Below are 19,225 nucleotides of genomic sequence, written 5' to 3'. Positions count from 1 at the left end.
TGGAGTGTGGTGGTGTGATCTTGGCTCACTGCAACCTCTGCCTCCTGGGCCTAAGTGATTCTCCTGCCTTAGCCTTCCAAGTAGCTGGCACCACAGTCATGCCCGGCTAATTTTTTTTTTTTTTCTTCAGGACAGAGTTTTGCTCTTGTTGCCCAGGCTGGAGTGCAATGGTGCAATCTCAGCTTACTGCAATCTCTGCCTCCCAGGTTCAAGTGATTCTCCTGCCTCAGCCTCCCAAGTAAGTGGGATTATAGGCGTGCACCACCATGCCTGGCTAATTTTTGTATTTTTAGTAGAGATGGGGTTTCACCATGCTGGCCAGGCTGGTCTAGAACTCCTTACCTCAGGTGATCCACCCACCTCACCCTCCCAAAGTGCTGGGATTACAGGTGTGAGCCACTGTGCTTGGGATTTTGTATTTTTTGTAGAGACGGGGTTTCACCATGTTGCCCAAGCTGGTCTCAAACTCCTGAACTCAAGCGATGCACCCACCTCGGGTTCCCAAAGTGCTGGGATCGCAGGCATGAGCCACCACGCCTGGCCTAACTTTGAAAAAAAATCATTGCCAGGCCGGGCGCGGTGGCTCAAGCCTGTAATCCCAGCACTTTGGGAGGCCGAGACAGGCGGATCACGAGGTCAGGAGATCGAGACCATCCTGGCTAACACGGTGAAACCCCGTCTCTACTAAAAAAAAAAAAATACGAAAAATTAGCCAGGCGAGGTGGCGGGCGCCTGTAGTCCCAGCAACTCGGGAGGCTGAGGCAGGAGAATGGCCTAAACCCGGGAGGCGGAGCTTGCAGTGAGCTGAGATCCAGCCACGGCACTCCAGCCTGGGCGACAGAGCGAGACTCCGTCTCAAAAAAAAAAAAGGGCCGGGCGCGGTGGCTCAAGCCTGGAATCCTAGCACTTTGGGAGGCCGAGATGGGCGGATCACGAGGTCAGGAGATCAAGACCATCCTCGCTAACACGGTGAAACCCCGTCTCTACTAAAAAATACAAAAAAACTAGCCGGGTGAGGTGGTGGGCGCCTGTAGTCCCAGCTACTCGGGAGGCTGAGGCAAGAGAATGGCGTGAACCCGGGAGGGGGAGCTTGCAGTGAGCTGAGATCCGGCCACTGCACTCCAGCCTGGGCGACAGAGCAAGTCTCCGTCTCAAAAAAAAAAAAAAAAAAAAATCATTGCCAACCTGCTAAGTGTTAGACAGTATGAGTGTGCCTTCAGAGTTGAACATCTACTTGCATGTTCCACCTTGGACAACATTGTCCATGGTGGGGAGACTCTGGCTTTGAATTGAGCTTCACAGGTCGTTGGCTGTGCAACGTTGGGCCACTCGGGTAACCATTTTGGGCTTCGGTTTCTCCATGTGCATGGTGGGGCTAATAAGGACATGCATCTCTTAGGACTGCTGTTGATCGCACGATTCTTATACAGTGAGCAGCTTAGGACAGGGCTGGTGTTGGCTTGCCAGCCTCTGGGAGCCGCTCCATGTCCTTTTCCGGGTGGTTTTATCCGTCGTCCATTCCTTCTGTGATGGCGGTGGCCTTTTCATCTTTCTAATCCCAAGGATAGTGCCTTGCCAGTGAGGGGTGGGAGAGGCACAGCCAAAAACAGGGAGGCCTCCTCCATGAAGAGGAGGGGAAGGAAGGGGCGGCCGAGTGGGAACGGAGGTGGAGAAGCTGTGGGGACGGCTGCCCGGGCAGGTGACACCACTGCCTGTCACCCCTCATCCCTCTCCTCCCTAGGGAGGTGGACCATGATGTCCTGATTCCTCTTTCTTTATGAACCCTGGCTGAACATGGCAGGGCCACATGAGCTGAGCACTGTTCCTTCCCCACTCTCCCTGGCACTCTGTCCACCTGGCATGCCAGCCCCTTCATCGCTACGCCCAGCAGACACCCCAGTTCTTCTCCAGCTTTGCAGCCTCTGACCCGGACGCGCTGGCTTCCATATCTCCCTGGGACCCCCTTTCCATCTCACCACACCCTGGAGATCTCCCCAGGGAGGTAGTGGGGATGGGACCCGCGCTCACCTGCCAGGTGGTGGCAGTGCCGGGGGTAGGTGGATCAGCCTGGGGATTGAGGGGAACAGGCTGTCCTCTACACAGGTGCCCCGGAGGTGGGGTGAGGACCTGGTGGGGTGGTTGGAAAAGAGAAAGGGGCACCCCAGTCCGCACTCCATCCCATTGAGTGTCAGAAGCTGCTTGGTTTTGTTTGCTTCCTCGGTGTGTTTGTCTTGAGAAGTGTGCTGTCGGCACCATATGGACATGGGCCTGATTCACGTTCTCTTAAAATAACTTTACAGGCTTATTTTAGGAGAGAAATTTCTGGATTCCAGAAAATTGTTTTTGCTCTAAAAACATACCCCACATTAATGTCTATTTGGGGGGATGGAGGGCAGCTGCCCTCCAAACTTGGGAACACACAGTGTCCGAGAGTGGAGATGATTTGCCTGGTGAATTGCCCAGCATTTTCCTTTCAGTTACTTACTTCAGGGCGGTTCCTAATTTGCCGATAGATCTTGTAAAAGCCCATTTACGTTGGTTGTTTCCAAACTTGGTCGTGGTTTTCCCAGTGCAACAGTGGATCTGTCATTTAAAGCCAAGTTAAAACTTAACATGACATGCCTCTCAGTGACCACAAATCCAGCTCTGGCCACTACTGCCAGGACCCCTTTGAGGGCTAGTGACAAGGGTCGCCATCAGGACTGAGACCACATGAAGTGCATGGGAGGCATCTGTGCAGTGACCAGACTCAAGGCAGGAGACAGGACGGGGACCTGGGAGAGGGCTGGGGCCCAGGGCAGCAGGCTCTTCAGGTGAGGATGCCTTGGGGGCGGGGCTGTATCATGAAGGTCTCCAAATAAGGCCCATGCGAAGTGTGCTTGGGAAACAGCAAGTCTGTTTTGGTTGGAAACAAGGCTTTTTGTAATTAGTGGGGCCTTCAGTGTTTACTCTGCAGAGCCCTAGGCACTCTGGTCCAGGAAGAGTTAGTACTGTGCTCTGCATCCCACTGGGGATGTGTGACACTCAGAGAAACCACCAGGCAGAGGCGAGAGCTGAGATCTGAGCTTGTCGCTGCATCTGTCTGCCTCACAGCTGAGAGGCTTAGCCAGTGGCACTTGCTGTAGGGACAGCTCAGGTGCAGGAAGAGGCCAGCAAGGGAGGGTAGCAGGCTGGGCTACGGCTACCAGGGTTGGTGTTTCCACTGAGAGCTACAGGCCTTGAGCAAATAGAGAACACTGACAGCATGGAGGACCCTGGGGCAACACAGGACCCTGATGGGGACACACCGCTTCCTCCTGCTTGGAACACTGGTGGTCAGAGGGTCCCCTCCCTCCTGAGGACTGGCCTGTCCTCCCCTGATGCTCCTCCCTCTCAAGCCAGGTGGGACCAAGTAGAGGAGAACACCTGTGCTCTGGAGTGAGCACCCACCTGTGGGACCACGGTGGCCACTATTGGGCAGGGATGGCTGTTTCTCAGAATGTTGTGAGAATTCAATGGCCTGAGAATTTGCAGACCCTAAGGTGCAAGTGCATGAGGTAAAGGGCAAGCGCCTATCTTTGGCAAGATTCTTGTCACTCTGGGGACCTCAGACTCAAGGACCTTGTGCCTGAATAGATGAGACTCCTTCTTGGAACCTTCTGGGACCAGCTTGGGGCCACAGCAGGCTGCGGCTGGTCTTTCCTGGACAGCACTGGCAGGGCCCTGGCTTGTGCACTGCTCTTTGGGGACCCTGGTCCTAGACCCTGGGGACATGTGGGTCTGAGTGGGGTGAATCTGCAGCTGCCCCCCCACATGGCCCCTGCCCGCAGAGGCTCCTTGGTGCCCATGGGTCCATGGTTTTTGTTTTGTTTTGCTTTGGTTTTTTTGAGACAGAGTCTCACTCTGTCACCCTGGCTGGAGTGCAGTGACGCGATCTGGGCTCACTGCAAGCTCTGCCTCCCGGGGTCATGCCATTCTCCTGCCTCAGCCTCCCGAGTAGCTGGGACTACAGGCGCCCACCACCACGCCCGGCTAAGTTTTTGTATTTTTAGTAGAGACGGGGTTTCACCGTGTTAGCCAGGATGGTCTCGATCTCCTGACCTTGTGATCCGCCCCCCTTGGCCTCCCAAAGTGCTGGGATTACAGGCGTGAGCCACCGCTCCCGGCCGGGTCCATGTTTTTAACAAGCTTACCAATGTTTAGTGGCCACTTCTCATATAAAGTACTGATGTTTATTTTTTGGATAGGGTCTCGCTCTGTTGCCCAGGCTGGAGTGCAGGGGCACCATCACAGCTCACTGAAGCCTCGACCTCCCGGCTTAAGCAATCCTCCGGTTTCAGCCTCTGGAAGAGCTGGGACCACAGGCATGTGCCACCATGCCTGGCTTTTTTTTTTTTTTTTTTTTTTTTAGTTTTTTTTAAGTTTTTTTGGTAGAGACAGGGTCTCGCTGTCTTGCCTGGGCTGGTCTCGAACTCCTGGGCTCAGGTGATCCTCCTGCCCTGGCCTCCAAAAGTGTTGGGATGACAGGCGTGAGCTGCTGCCCCCAGCTGCAGTAGTGATGTTTCAACCCCCATTTACTTTTGCTGTCTCCATATGAGGATACACCTGATAAGTATTCATTCCCCAGATATGTAAGTACCTTTCATGGGCCAGGACACTAGTCAGTGATTTTTTTTCTACCATCTAGGTTTAATAAAACCACCTAAGTGACTTTAAAATTTTATCATTTTTGGCTGGGCGTGGTGGCTCATGCCTGTAATCCCAGCACTTTGGGAGGCCGAGGTGGGCAGATCATGAGGTCAGGAGATCAAGACCATCCTGGCTAACACATGGTGAAACCCCGTGTCTACTAAAAATACAAAAAATTAGCTGGATGTGGTGGCGGGTGCCTGTAGACCCAGCTACTCAGGAGCTTAGGCAGGAGAATCACTTGAACCCGGGAGGCGGAGTTTGCAGTGAGCCGAAATCCCACCACTGCACTCCAGCCTTGGGGGGACAGAATGAGACTCTGCCTCAAAAAAAATTAATTAAATTAAATTCCAGCCAGGCACAGTGGCTCGCACCTGTAATCCTAGCACTTTGGGAGGTTGAGGCGGGCAGATCACCTGAGGTCAGGAGTTTGAGACCAGCCTGGCTAACATGGCAAAACCCTGTCTCTCCTAAAAATGCAAAAATTAGCTTGAGTGTGGTGGCCTGCACCTGTAATCCCAGCTATTCAGGAAGCTGAGGTGGAAGAATGGCTTGAACCCAGGAGGCGGAGGCTGAGGCTGCAGTGAACCGAGATCATGCGGCTGCACTCCAGCCTGGACGACAGAGTGAGACTCTGTCTCAAAAAAAAAATTAAATAAAATCCCCTGCCAAGCGCAGCACGCACTGCTGTAGTCCCAGCAACTTGGGAGGCTGAGGTAGGGGGATCGCTTGAACCCAGGAGTTCTGGGCTGTAGTGCGCTATGCCCATCTGTTGTCCACACTAAGTTAGGCATCAATATGGTGACTTCCCAGGAGCAGGGGACCACCAGGTTGCCTAAAGAGAGGTGAGCAGGCCTAGGCTGAAAATGCCTGTAAATAGCCACTGCACTCCAGCCTGGGCAGCATATCTAAAACAAAATTAATTTTAAAAAACCCCCCTAGATGTCATTGCCACCCCCTTCTGCCCAGGGTCCTCACTTCCTCTGCCCTGTTACTCCCAACACAGGTGTCCCTTGTGGAAGGACAAGCGATGTGCACTAGTGCTGGCCCCAGGGGTTACTGACTGTGGGGTGAGGGCTGTGGCTTTTCAAAAAGATGATCTGCAGTTAGGCATTCATGGCATTTAGAAATTCAAAACAAAACCCTTGGCAAATGACCCCCACCCCCCTTTTTTTGGGACGGAGTCTCACTCTGTTGCCCAGGCTGGAGTGCAGTGGTGTGATGTTGGTTCACTGCAACCTCCGTCTCCCAGGTTCGAGCGATTCTCCTGGCTCTGCCCCCTCAAGTAGCTGGGATTACAGGCACCCACCACCAGGTCTGGCTGATTCTTATATTTGCAATAGAGACAGGGTTTCACCACGTTGTCCAGGCTGGTCTCGAGCTCCTGACCTCAAGTGATCCTCCCACCTCAGCCTCCCAAAGTGTTGGGATTACAGGCGTGAGTCACCACACTCGGCCGATATTACTTATTTTTAGATGATGAACAAAATGAAGGGCCGTTTCTGTAGCTCTCTACTCAAGTCACTTGGAGCAGGGATTCTGAACGCTGGAGACCTGAATATGCAGTTTGGGAATAAGTTTCCTGTCTCTCTCAGCTGCTTCACTTCGTATTCTTAGTATCTTTGTTAAACGGAAGTCCAAGGAAAGGAGAAGAGACAAACAAAAGTTTATTAATTTAAGTCTCATTTTAGTAAAAAGATAGAAACTTAGGTGAAAATGTCACAAAGATTCAACATGAGTTCAATAAGAAGTGAAGTCAGAACACTTCTTCCATTAATTGGTGGAACATGCGTAGATTTGAATAAGGTACTGACAAGTTGTCACATGACGTCCTCGTGCACCATGTGGGACATGTGGACAGGAGAGCAGAGGTGGAGATGGTGCTGGGCTCCTGGAGGGTGGTGACCAAACTGATACCTGTCCCCATGACCTCCCCAGGGCATGTCAGCAAGTTTCATGGAAGAGATGCCATATGGAAGAGATGGCAGGGTTCAGATTCATGAAGCGCCCAGTAGTTCAGGGCAACAGATAAGATCTAATAAAATGTACTGTGTTAACGTTAAATGTGAGGTCTTCTCCTTGATTCTAAGAAACCCAAGGGAAAATTTCAGGATTAGCACAAGATGACTTAATAACAGCTAGTAAGAAAGAGTTTTGGCCGGGCGCGGTGGCTCAAGCCTGTAATCCCAGCACTTTGGGAGGCCGAGACGGGCGGATCATGAGGTCAGGAGATCGAGACCATCCTGGCTAACACGGTGAAACCCCGTCTCTACTAAAAAAATACAAAAAATTAGCCGGGCGAGATGGTGGGCGCCTGTAGTCCCAGCTACTCGGGAGGCTGAGGCGAGAGAATGGCGTAAACCCGGGAGGCGGAGCTTGCAGTGAGCTGAGATCCGGCCACTGCACTCCAGCCTGGGCGGCAGAGCGAGACTCCGTCTCAAAGAAAAAAAAAAAAAAAGAGTTTAAGGTTTGGGAAATCACCCATCAGGAATGTCCAATGTAGGCAGACTTTTTCAGAAATTCTTTAACATAATATTGGAGAAAGAAATGGAGTTCATTTAGAAGATGGTGTCTGTGTGTGTTTACATGTGTATACCTTTGTACAGACATTTCCTCCACAAAATTCCTGCTCGATGGTCATCTCTGTTGAGAAATGTGATGAACTGGTGATTTTGTTTATGGGATGGGATCCAGCTTGGTTTCTCTTCTCCTGCAGATGCACAGTGGCCCAGCAGTATTCCCCTGGAAAACTGTTCTCCGGGCGCTGCAGTGCCCCTCTGTGCTGTCTGTGGCCACCTGTGGTCTGTTTCTGGGCCCACTTTCATGTCGCATTGGCCTGTTTTTGTATCTTGTGCCAGTCCAACCCTCTTTTTTCTTTGATTGATTGATTGATTGACCGAGTCTCGCTCTGTTGCCCAGGCTGGAGTGCAGTGGCACGATCTCAGCTCACTGTAAGCTCCACCTCCCGGGTTCACACCATTCTCCTGCCTCAGCCTCCCGAGTAGCTGGGACCACAAGCGCCCACCGACATGCCCAGCTAATTTTTTGCATTTTTAGTAGAGACAGGGTTTAATCGTGTTAGCCAGGATGGTCTCCATCTCCTGACCTCATGATCTGCCCGCCTCAGTCTCCCAAAGTGCTGGGTTTACAGGCGTGAGCTACCATGCCTGGCCTCTCCTTTCTTTTCTTTTCTTTTTTCTTTTCTTTTCTTTTCTCTTTTCTTTTATTTTCTTCTTTGAGACAGGGTCTCACTCATTACCCAGGCTAAGTGCGGTGGCACAGTCTCTGCTCATTGCAGCCTCGACCCCCTGGACTCAAGCAATCCTCCCACCTCAGCCTCCCTAGTAGCTGGGATCACAGACATGTGACATCACACTTGGCTAATTGAAAAAAACTTTTTTTTTTTAAATAGAGACAGGGTCTCACTGTTCCCCAGGCTGGTCTCAAACTCCTGGGCTCAAGCAATCCTTCTGCTTTGGCCTTCCGAAGTGCCGGGATGACAGGTATGAGCCACTATGTCCCGCCTTTGCCCCACTTCTTGAAAGATATTTTCACTGAATGTAAAATCTGAGATATCAGTTATTATCTTTCAGAATCATACTAGTCCCTTTCTCTGCTGCCTTTTGGGTTCTGTTGTTTTACCTGGGAGCTTGTTCTGTTGAACAGGTCATTTTTCCTTCCTCTGGACATTTTTAAGACTTTTTTCCCCTTTATCTTTGGTGTTCTGCAGTTTCATTATTTCTCTAGCTGTGGCTTTATTTTTATTTATCCTGCTTTAGGACTGTTGGGCTTTTTAAGTCTGTGGATTAGTAGCTTTCCTTAATTCTGGAGAATCCACAATCATTAATTATTCACAAAGTGCCTCTACCCCATTTTCCTCTTGCCTCAACCTTCTGAAATCCAAATAAATGTCATCTCTCCCTGTTTCAAGTCTCTTAGTTTAAAATTCTTATTTCCCACCTTTCTCACTTTTTTTTTTGAGATGGAGTATTGCTCTGTCACCCAGGCTGGAGTGCAGTGGCACAATCTCAGCTCAATGCAACCTCTGCCTCCCGGGTTCAAAAGAAGCTCTCCTGCCTCAGCCTCCCGAGTAGCTGGGACTACAGGCACCTGCCACCACGCCCAGCTAATGTTTTATATTTTTAGTAGAGATGGAGTTTCACCATGTTGGCCAGGCTAGTCTTGAACTCCTGACCTCGTGACCCACCCACCCCCCAGCCTCCTAAAGTGCTGGGATTACCAGGGCGTGAGCCACCATGCCTGGCCTCTCACTTTTCTTTCTTCGGCAAAATTTATTCTGACGTATCTTCAGTGTGTGTATTCTCTTTTTATTCTCTTATTCCTGTTAAACCCATTGGGCTTAATGCTGTTTATTTCTAGAATTTCTACTCCTGTTTTTCTGCAAGGTCATTTTTTTTTTCCCGTTAGCTATTCCTTACATATAGTTTCAAGCTTACCGGTTCCCTCTGTGAATATAGTAAGTAGAGGAGCCTCAGGGTCTGCCTCAGGTCGTTGAGATGTTGAGTCTCTGGATCTGGTCCTGCTGCTGGCCTTTTCTGTCCTTGCTCTTGGGGCATTGTTTCCATGAATGTGTGGTTACTGTTGACTGCATTACTCACTGTCCTGGAGAAATGACTTGTGGGGATTTTTCAGATCTAGGATAAAGATACTTTCTCCAAACTAGGTTTACGCTTCCTTCTGCCAGGTATCTTGGGGCGCTGTCGGCCTAACGCCATTTTAAACTAAATCCATCAACTGTGAGCTTTTGGAGTCTTCTCACTGGTGTGAATTTGGGCCATACGTCCTGTGAGGGCTGTCCTGTGATCACTGCTGTGTGGGGGGGGACCAGCCTTAGACTATCAGAGGCCCGGGGATGGCTGGATGGGGGCAGATGTTATCAGGGCAAGAGCAGGTTGGCTCGCCCCTCTGGTTTCTGCTATCCCCAGGTGGTGCCTGGCAATTCCTCACTGTCGTCAGCCCCTGGATGCATTTAAGAAAACCTCCTTTTATTTTGTCAGCATTGTTGGTTCTTCTCAGGGGAGGTGTGGTCCAAGTATTTGGCTTGTCATAGTTTTACAAAACGTTGGTTTCTATGAAATCTTAAGCCACCTCTTTTTAGAAAACGTACCTTTTAGGCTGGGTGCGGGGGCTCACGCCTGTAATCCCAGCACCCTGGGGGGCCGAGTCAGGCAGATCACTTGAGGCCAGAAATTTGAGACCAGCCTGGCCAACATGGTGAAACCCCATGGCTACTAAAAATACAAAAATTAGTCGGGAGTAGGGCTGGACGCAGTGGCTCATGCCTGTAATCCCAGCACTTTGGGGGCCCGAGGTGGGTGGATCACCTCAGGTTGGGAGTTCGAGACCAGCCTGACCAACATGGAGAAACTCCGTCGCTACTAAAAGTACAAAATTAGCTGGGCATGGTGGTGCATGCCTGTAATCCCAGCTGCTTGGGAGGCTGGGGCTGAGGCAGGAGAATCACTTGAATCTGGGAGGCAGAGGTTGCGGTGAGCCAAGATCGTGCCACTGCACTCCAGCCTGGGCAACAAGGGCGAAACTCTGTCTCAAAAAATTGAAAAAGAAAAATTAGTCAGGTGTGGTGGTGCATGCCAGTAGTCCCAGCCAGTCGGGAGGCTGAGGCAGGAGAATCACTTGAACCTGGGAGGCAGTGGTTGCAGTGAGCAGAGGTGGCACCACTGCACTCCAGCCTGGGCGACAGAGACTCCATCTCAAAAAAATAAAATAAATTAAAAAAAAATTTTTTTAATTAAAAATGTACCTTTGGCCGGGCGCGGTGGCTCAAGCCTGTAATCCCAGCACTTTGGGAGGCCGAGACGGGCGGATCACGAGGTCAGGAGTTCGAGACCATCCTGGCTAACACGGTGAAACCCCGTCTCTACTAAAAATACAAAAACTTAGCCGGGCGAGGTGGTGGGCGCCTGTAGTCCCAGCTACTCGGGAGGCTGAGGCAGGAGAATGGCGTAAACCCGGGAGGCGGAGCTTGCAGTGAGCTGAGATCTGGCCACTGCACTCCAGGCCGGGCGACAGAGCGAGACTCCGTCTCAAAAAAAAAAAAAAAAAAAAAAGTACCTTTGATGTTTTTTATTTGAACTATACATAGTAAGCAGCATGTTTGTTTATATTTGTTTGTTTTCTTGAGATGGAGTCTTGCTCTGTCACCAGGCTGGTGTGCAGTGGTGTGATCTCGGCTCACTGCAGCGTCTGCCTCCCGGGTTCAAGTAATTCTCCTGCCTCAGCCTCCCGAGTAGCTGGGACTACAGGCACACGCTACCACGCCCAGCTCATTTTTGTATTTTTATTTTTTATTTATTTTTATTTTTATTTATTTATTTATTTTTTTGAGACGGAGTCTTGCTCTGCCGCCTAGGCTGGAGTGCAGTGGCCGGATCTCAGCTCACTGCAAGCTCCGCCTCCCGGGTTTACGCCATTCTCCTGCCTCAGCCTCCCGAGTAGCTGGGACTACAGACGCCCGCCTCGTCGCCCGGCTAGTTTTTTGTATTTTTTAGTAGAGACGGGGTTTCACCGTATTAGCCAGGATGGTCTCGATCTCCTGACCTCGTGATCCGCCCGTCTCGGCCTCCCAAAGTGGTGGGATTACAGGCTTGAGCCACCGCGCCCGGCCTCATTTTTGTATTTTTAATAGAGACAGGGATTTTACCATATTGGCCAGGATGGTCTCGAACCCCTGACCTCGTGATCCGCCTGCCTTGGCCTCCCAAAGTGCTGGGATTACAGGCTTGAGCCACTGCGCCCGGCCTACACTTTTTATTTTAGAGAACTTGAAACCCATTAATGCACATGTACATACATAATCCACACATATGTGTGTGTGTGTGTGTATGTATGGCATATCCATTTTATCTATCTGTAGACTGTATGTATATCCATTATACTATAGTTTCCTGAAGTTTCCATCACAGGCACAGTCATGGCCACATTCCAGTAATGCTTATAATTCCACGACCCATATGGCTTAATGCATGCTTTGGTTTTCAGAATCTATCACTTCTACAAATCAATAAGGAAAGGACCAGCAGCTAATAGAAAATGTGACAAAGATTTGAAAAGGAGGAACCGTAAAAGGTGCCCACCTGTATGATCAGGTTGAAGCAAATTAAAGCCACAATGAGATGCTGCTGCCTTATACCTGCCAGGCAGCAGAAATGTTACAATTTGACCATGTCGAGTTGGCAGGATAAAGATCAGCAGGGACTCTTGTTCGTTGCTGGCAGGATGACCTTGTCACCAGCACTTGGGAGGTCACTGCTAGGTGCACGGGCATCTGCTCCTGGGGTTATTGCAATGAAACACCTGCCTGAGCGGCTCAGGAGAGGGTGACAGCGACAGCAGCACCATTTAGTAGCCAGCCTGCGAGCCAGTACACATCCACACCCCATCCGTGGCTGCATGCGGTGTATCTGACGGGACACCAGGTGAAGGGGGCCCAGCTGCACAAGGGGACAGAGGCAGACTTGGCTGCACATCAGCAGAGAAGTCTCAGAATTGTTGGTTTCAAGTTCAAAACACGGAACACGCAGCACTGTGGCTCAGGGCCACATACGGGGCACAGCCATCCGGACAAGCAAAGACCAAGAAGCACCAAGTCCAAGTTAGGCAGCGTCTCAGGCCGGGGCACCGAGGAAGGGCACAGCAGTACCGTGGGGACCGGGTCCTAGTTCCATCCTGAGTGGCAGCCACAGGCCATTTGTGTCTTCTGTTCACACAGTTACACACACTGCATTGTGCCCATGCACATCTTCAAACCTTCTAATGCAGGTGTGCCTGCACAGGTTGGGGGGTGGATGCCGTCCTGTGTATCGTCCCACAGAAGGGTACAGGACAGGCTGCCGCCAGAGCAGAGGTCGCATGGGGTGGGGGTGTGAGGGGTGCATTTCAGGAGGAGCAGGTGCAAGGACACTGCTAGTGCTTGACTCTTCTTCCCAGACCTGTGCTCTTGAATTTGGGGAAACCCTTGCTCTTCTGTTGGGCCTGAAAGAAAATCCAGTGTGCCTGACTCTCTGCAGGCCCCCTGTCACGGGCCGACCTGGGGTGGTGCCACCGGGAAAACTCGGCGCACGTCCCTGGTGCCAATGATGACAGCATCAGTCATGGACTTACCTTCTTTTGTTAATGAGACCTTAGAAATGTAAAAACGATACACTCTTCTTTAAAATAATTGTGGTCAGTACACTTAACTCTTACCGTCTTAACCATTTCTAAGTATACAGTTCAGTGACATTAAATATATTCACATTTTTATACAGCCATCACCACCCTCCAACCTCCAGGAACTCTTCATGTTGCAAAACTGAAACATGGCACCCATGAAGCGGGGACTCCCCTGCCCCGGGCAGCTCTTTCTGTCTCTGAGTCCCACTACTCTACGGACCTCATACAATATTTGTCTTTTGTGACTGGCTTACTTCACTGAGCATAGTGTCCTCAGGGTTCCTCCATGTTGTAGCTATGGCAGGAGTCCCTTTTTTTTTTTTGAGACAGAGTCTCTCTGTATCGCCCAGGCTGGAGTGCAGTGGCCGGATCTCAGCTCACTGCAAGCTCCGCCTCCCGGGTTCACGCCATTCTCCTGCCTCAGCCTCCCAAGTAGCTGGGACTACAGGCGCCCACCACCACGCCTGGCTATCCCGAGTAGCTGGGACTACAGGCGTCCGCCACCATGCCTAGCTAGATTTTTGTATTTTTAGTAGGGACGGGGTTTCACCGTGTTAGCCAGGATGGTCTCGATCTCCTGACCTCGTGATCCGCCCGTCTCGGCCTCCCAAAGTGCTGGGATTACAGGCTTGAGCCACCGTGCCCGGCCAGGAGTCCCTTCTTTTTAAAGGCTGGATAACAATTCCATTGTATGCAGACGCCGCATTTTGATTTTGAGGATGCCCGTTTGTGGAGGGTCACTGCTGCTCCCCCGGTGGCTGTTGTGGATAATGCTGCTGTGAGCGTGGGTGTGCGGATGTCGCTTTGAGACCCTGTTTTCAGTTGTTGTGGATTTATACCCAGCAGTGGAATTGCTGGAGCCCATGGTAATTCTGTGTTGCATTTTTTGAGGAATTACCATACTGTTTCCCATAGTGCCTCCAGCATTTTACATTTTTACCCGCAATGCAGGAGGTTCCGATTCCTCCACATCCTCACCAACGCTTATCTTCCGTGTGTGTTGATAGTAGCTGTCCTAGAGGGTGTGCGGTGGTGTCTCAGCGTGTCCTCATCTGCCTCCCTCAGGATCAGTGACATGGAGCATCTTTTTTTTTTTTTTTTTTCTTTGAGACGGAGTCTCGCTCTGTCGCCCAGGCTGGAGTGCGATGGCGCGATCTCCACTCACTGCAAGCTCCGCCTCCCGGGTTCACGCCATTCATGGAGCATCTTTTCACGTGCTTGTAGGCCATTTGTATATCTTCTTCGGAGAAATGTTTACATAAGTCCTTTGTCCGTTTTTAATCAGATTGGGGTTGTTTTGTTGAGTTGTAGGAGTTTCTTAAATACATTCTAATATATGAATATAGATAATAGGTCCTTTGTCCATTTTTAAATCCGATTTTGTTTCTTTTTGCTGAGTTGTTTTTTAACATATTCTAATAACTAGAATATATAGAGAATATAGATATATACATCCTTTATCCATTTCCTTTTTTTTTTTTTTTTTTTTTTTTTGAGATGGAGTCTCACTGTTGCCCAGGGTGAAGTGCAAATGATGTGATCTCAGCTCACTGCAACCTCGGCCTCCTGGGTTCAAGCGATTCTCCTGCCTCAGCCTCCCGAGTAGCTGGGATTACAGGCTCCTGCCACCACTCCCGGTTAATTTTTGTATTTTTAGCAGAGATGGGGTTTTGCCATGTTGACCAGGGTGGTCTCCAACTCCTGACTTCAGGTGATCCACCTGCCTCAGCCTCCTAAAGTGCTGGGATTACAGGTATGAGCCACGATGCCCGGACCTGTTTCTTTTTTTTTTTTTTTTTTTGAGACAGAGTCTCGCTCTGTTGCCCGGGCTGGAGTGCAATAGTGCGATCTCGGCTCACTGCAATTCTCCTGCCTCAGCCTCCCGAGTAGCTGGGACTACAGGCGTCTGCCACCATGCCTGGCTAATTTTTTGTATTTTTAGTAGAGACAGGGTTTCACCGTGTTAGCCAGGATGGTCTCGATCTCCTGACCTTGTGATCCACCCGCCTTGGCCTCCCAAAGTGCTGGGATTATGGGCGTGAGCCACCGTGCCCGGCCCATGCCTGGCCCTTTATCCATTTTTTTAACCAGTTTGTTTGTTTTGCTGAGTTCTAGGAGTTTTTTTTGTTTTTTGTTTTTTGACATATTCCAATAACTAGGATAGAGAATATAGATATATAGAGAATATGTATAGAGAGAAAATAGAATATATGTGTTCTAGATATTAATACCTTATCAGGTATATGATTTTAAAATATTTTCCCTCATTCTCTGGGTTGCCTCTGTTGATAGTATCCTTTGAAGCATAAAAGTTTTTATTTATTTGTTTAGAGACAGGGTTTCGCTCTGTCGCTCAGGCTGGAGTGCAGTTGGACGATCTCAACTCATTTCAGCCTCAACTTCCCAGGCTCAAGCCATCCTCCCACCTCAGCTGTCCCAAGTAGCTGGGACCACAGGCACAGGGACCACACCCAGCTAATTTTGTGTATTTTTAGTTGAGATGAGGTATTTCTTTGTTACCCAGGCTGGTTTTGAGCTCCTGGGCTCAAGTGGTCCACCCACCTCAGCCTCCCAAAGTGCTGGGACCACAGGTGTGAGCACTGCATCGAGTCAAAAGTTGTACATTTTCACGAAGTCTAATGTGTCTATTTTTCTTTTGCTGCCCCTGCTTTTGGTATCGCATCCAAGAGATCATTGCCAAATCCAGTGTCATGAAGCTTTTCCCCTGTGTTTCCTTCTAAGAGTTTTATAGTCTTAGCTCTCACATTTAGGTGTTTTATTTTGAGTTAATTTGTATACGGTGTTAGGTAGGAGTCCAGCTTTATATTTTTGCAGGCGGACATCCAGTTGTTGTGACACCATTTGTTGAAAGACTGTCCTTTCCCCATTGAATGGTCTTGACACCCTTGTTGAAGATCATTTGCACCCTTGTTGAAGATCATTTGACCATACATGAGGGTTTATTTCAGGACTGGAATTTCTTAAAGATTAAATAATACTGGACCCATCCCTCACATTCCTCAGTGTCCTAGTGCCCTGCATGGTGAGTTCCCGGGTTCGGGGTGGGGTGCATCCAGCCCTGCCACTGGGCCCGCTCACTAGAAGTCTTGGTTCCGCCTCTTCTTTCATGTTTCCCAAAGCCAAACCTGGTATAAGAAGAATTTGAATCAATGTTTTTCTCAAATTATTTGCATGTAAAAGGAGTTCACTTTTTCACTTCCAACTAAATGTAAAGTGGTTAAGCAGTGGCATGGACTCAGTGCTCATTTTGTCTACAATTGGTACTAAAGAGTTGGATCTTGGTAGACGCAGGGGCGCTTGTAATCCCAGCACTTTGGGAGGCCGGGCGTGGTGGCGTATTCCTGTAATCCCAGCTATTCCGAGGCTGAGGCAGGAGAATCGCTTGAACCCAGGAGAAGGAGGTTGCAGTGACCTGAGATTGCGCCACTGCACTCCAGCCTGCACAGTAGAGCGAGCCTCCATCTCAAAAAAAAAAAAAAAAAAGATCTTTAACTTCCAGTCCTGCCGCCCCCGCCCCCTGCGTGTTTGCTTCACAATATATGAATCCCATACGTGCCTCCTTCACACACGTGTTCTCTCTGTAACCCACCACTTTGTCTGATTGGTTGACAGGTTACATTTTTCTCTCGTCCCAGCTGTGTGGACAGTGCCACACGCCCTCCTGGACAACGACGGCTCTTGCGTGCATTTTCCAGTGTTTCTTTTGTCAGAGAGGCCAGCAGAGCCGCGGTTCTTCCAGAACCAGCCCTGAGCTGAGTGAGGAGTGCCCAGGAGAGATGGTGAAAATGACAAAGTCCAAAACTTTCCAAGCGTATCTGCCGAATTGTCACCGAACGTACAGCTGCATCCACTGCAGAGCACACCTGGCCAATCATGATGAGCTCATCTCCAAGGCAAGTGGCTTATGCCAAAAAATTGATAGCACAATGATTATTTGTCGTTGTGGTACCTACTTAGTGGAAGAATATTTAAGCATCACATGACTTCCTGAGTGTGCTGTGTCCTGAAAGCCTAGAGCCTTCTAGGCAGTGTTGGTGAGCATTTTGTGCATGCTTAACTGTGGCTATGCCACGATCTCAGATGTGATCCTGGCACGGTGGGTGGGTTTCCAGGGCCAGGCAGCTGGGACTGCCAGAATCACGAGCGGCAAGGTGAATCACTTGTTTCTCAGAGCAGAAAACCAGAGAGGACTGAATGAGCAAAAGAAGTCTAGAAAAATCTGTGGAAATAGTTTAATAGTAAGGGTATTAAGAAATTTTAAAAACTCAGTATGGTTAAGAAGGAAAGGGGTTGCTCAGGAAAATGCCCCAGATGATGTGGCTGCATTTGCAGGGTCTGTAGGAGCCCTGGGTGAAGCTCTGGCTGGTCTCTGTGCACAGGACCCGTGAGCAGCCTTGAAGATGTAAATAAGATCCCCCGGCCCCTCCTTACTGTGCTGAGCTCCTTATTAGCAGTGCGTGGCATTTATCATCAACCAGTTGTGAACGTTTAAACAGGCCACACATCACGGAAGAGCTGATGCTCACTCAGGGAATGACAGTGTTCTCCCCACATCCTCAGGTCATGACCTCCCCCCAGCCTCACAGGTCGTGACCTCCCCCCATCCTCAGGTCATGACCACTTTGGAAACAAAGTTTGTCAGGAAGTTTTGCCTTTCAGGAATCTTTTCTTCTTTAATAGGTATTTTATTTATTTATTTATTTATTTATTTTGTAGAGACAGGGTTTTACCATGTTGCCCAGGCTGGTCTTGTACTCCTGGCCCCAAGTGATCCTCCTGCCTTGGCCTCCCAAAGTGCTGGGATCATCGGTGTGAGCCACCACGCCCAGCCAGGAATCTCTTAGGTTTCCTGTTTAACTCAATGAGAAGAACATTTACCTGCTTGTATTTTCACTAGGTAATAGTGAGAGGCTCCTCATTTCATCATCTGAGATAGAAACTGTTGAATGAGGCAGAGTTTCTGCTCTCTCATTGCCTCTGGGGCTCCTGTGTGCACTGGGAAGTGTGAGGTGAGAAGTGGAAGGAGCCAGGCACCCCATTTCCTCAGTGTTTTCCGAGGTAGGCTCAGTGTGTAAAATGACATGAGGTAACAAGAGGCGGAGCTGCTCTGGGCCCCCAGGTAGGGGCAGTGAAGCTTGTGGCCTTGTGGAGCCCCGTGACGCCTGTGTGTTGGCCATGACCTAAGCAGGTGACCTGAGCACTGAGCAGGTGGTCAGTGTCCAGCCCCAAGCATGGTTTTGTTTTGGAAGCATGCCAGGTGTGTTCATTGCTACATGGTCAAAAGGAATTTGAGATACTTCTGCTGAAGAGCCTGGAGGTCATCACTGAGCTGTTTTAAAAATTGTATCAGCTGGGTACGGTAGCTCACGCCTGTAATCCCAGCACTTTGGGAGGCCGAGGCGGGCAGATCACGAGGTCAGCAGATCCATACCATCCTGGCTAACACAGTGAAACCCCATCTCCACTAAAAATACAAAAAATTAGCCGGGCGTGGTGGCGGGTGCCTGTAGTCCCAGCTACTTGGGAGGCTGAGGCAGGAGAATGGCGTGAACCCGGGAGGCAGAGGTTGCAGCGAGCCGAGATTAGTGCCACTGCACTCCAGCCTGAGTGACAGAGTGAGACTCCATCTCAAAAAAAAAAAAAAACAAAATTAGCTGGGTGTAGTGGCACATGCCTGTAATCCCACCTACTTGGGAGGCTGAGGCAGGAGAATCATTTGAACCCGGGAGGCGGACATTGCGGTGAGCCGAGATTGCACCAATGCACTCCAGCCTGGGCAACAAGAGTGAAACTCTGTCTAAAAAAAGAAAAAAAAAAAAAATTGTATCAAGAGCAGAAGGCTGGCTGGGCACGGTGGCTTACACCTCTAATCCCAGCACTTTGGAAGGCCAAGGTGGGTGGATCACTTGAGGTCAGGAGTTTAAGACCGGCATGGCTAACATGGTGAAACACTGTCTCTATTAAAAATACAAAAAAATTAGCTGGGCATGGTGGCACACACCTGTAATCCCAGCTATTGAGGAGACTGAGACATGAGAATTGCTTGAACGCGGGAGGCAGAGGTTGCAGTGAGCTGAGATCACACCAGCACACTCCAGCCTGGGTGACTGAGAGTGAGACTCTGTCTCAAAAAAAAAAAAAGCAGAAGCCTGCTCAGAAGTCGGTGCCAAATGAGCATTTCAGGATGAAAAAAGTGCCAAGAACTAAGCTCCCTGAGCACACAGACTGCCAGAAAGGATCGGACCTCGTGCCTCCGTGGGTGATGGGCAGGGTGAGGTGGCAGATGGGCCGGGCGAGGTGGCAGATGGGCAGGGCGAGGTGGCAAGATGACGACAAGAGTGAG

General features: G+C 50.0%; 1 protein-coding gene across 2 annotated transcripts in view; it reads left to right on the top strand.

Annotated features, from left to right (window-relative positions):
• The window catches only part of YPEL1 (yippee like 1), a 37,097-nt gene that overhangs the window by 6,431 nt on the left and 11,441 nt on the right, over window positions 1-19,225 (top strand). For both annotated transcript variants that reach the window (XM_030914358.1, XM_030914359.1), the window contains exon 2: window positions 16,495-16,775. In XM_030914358.1, the coding sequence (XP_030770218.1) occupies window positions 16,659-16,775 (117 nt within the window). In that variant the 5' untranslated portion in view covers window positions 16,495-16,658. The remainder of the gene's footprint in view (window positions 1-16,494; window positions 16,776-19,225) is intronic.

Source organism: Rhinopithecus roxellana, chromosome 13, assembly GCF_007565055.1.
Source record: "Rhinopithecus roxellana isolate Shanxi Qingling chromosome 13, ASM756505v1, whole genome shotgun sequence".
In the NCBI taxonomy this organism is placed as follows: domain Eukaryota; kingdom Metazoa; phylum Chordata; class Mammalia; order Primates; family Cercopithecidae; genus Rhinopithecus; species Rhinopithecus roxellana.
This window is presented reverse-complemented; position numbering and strand designations above follow the sequence as displayed.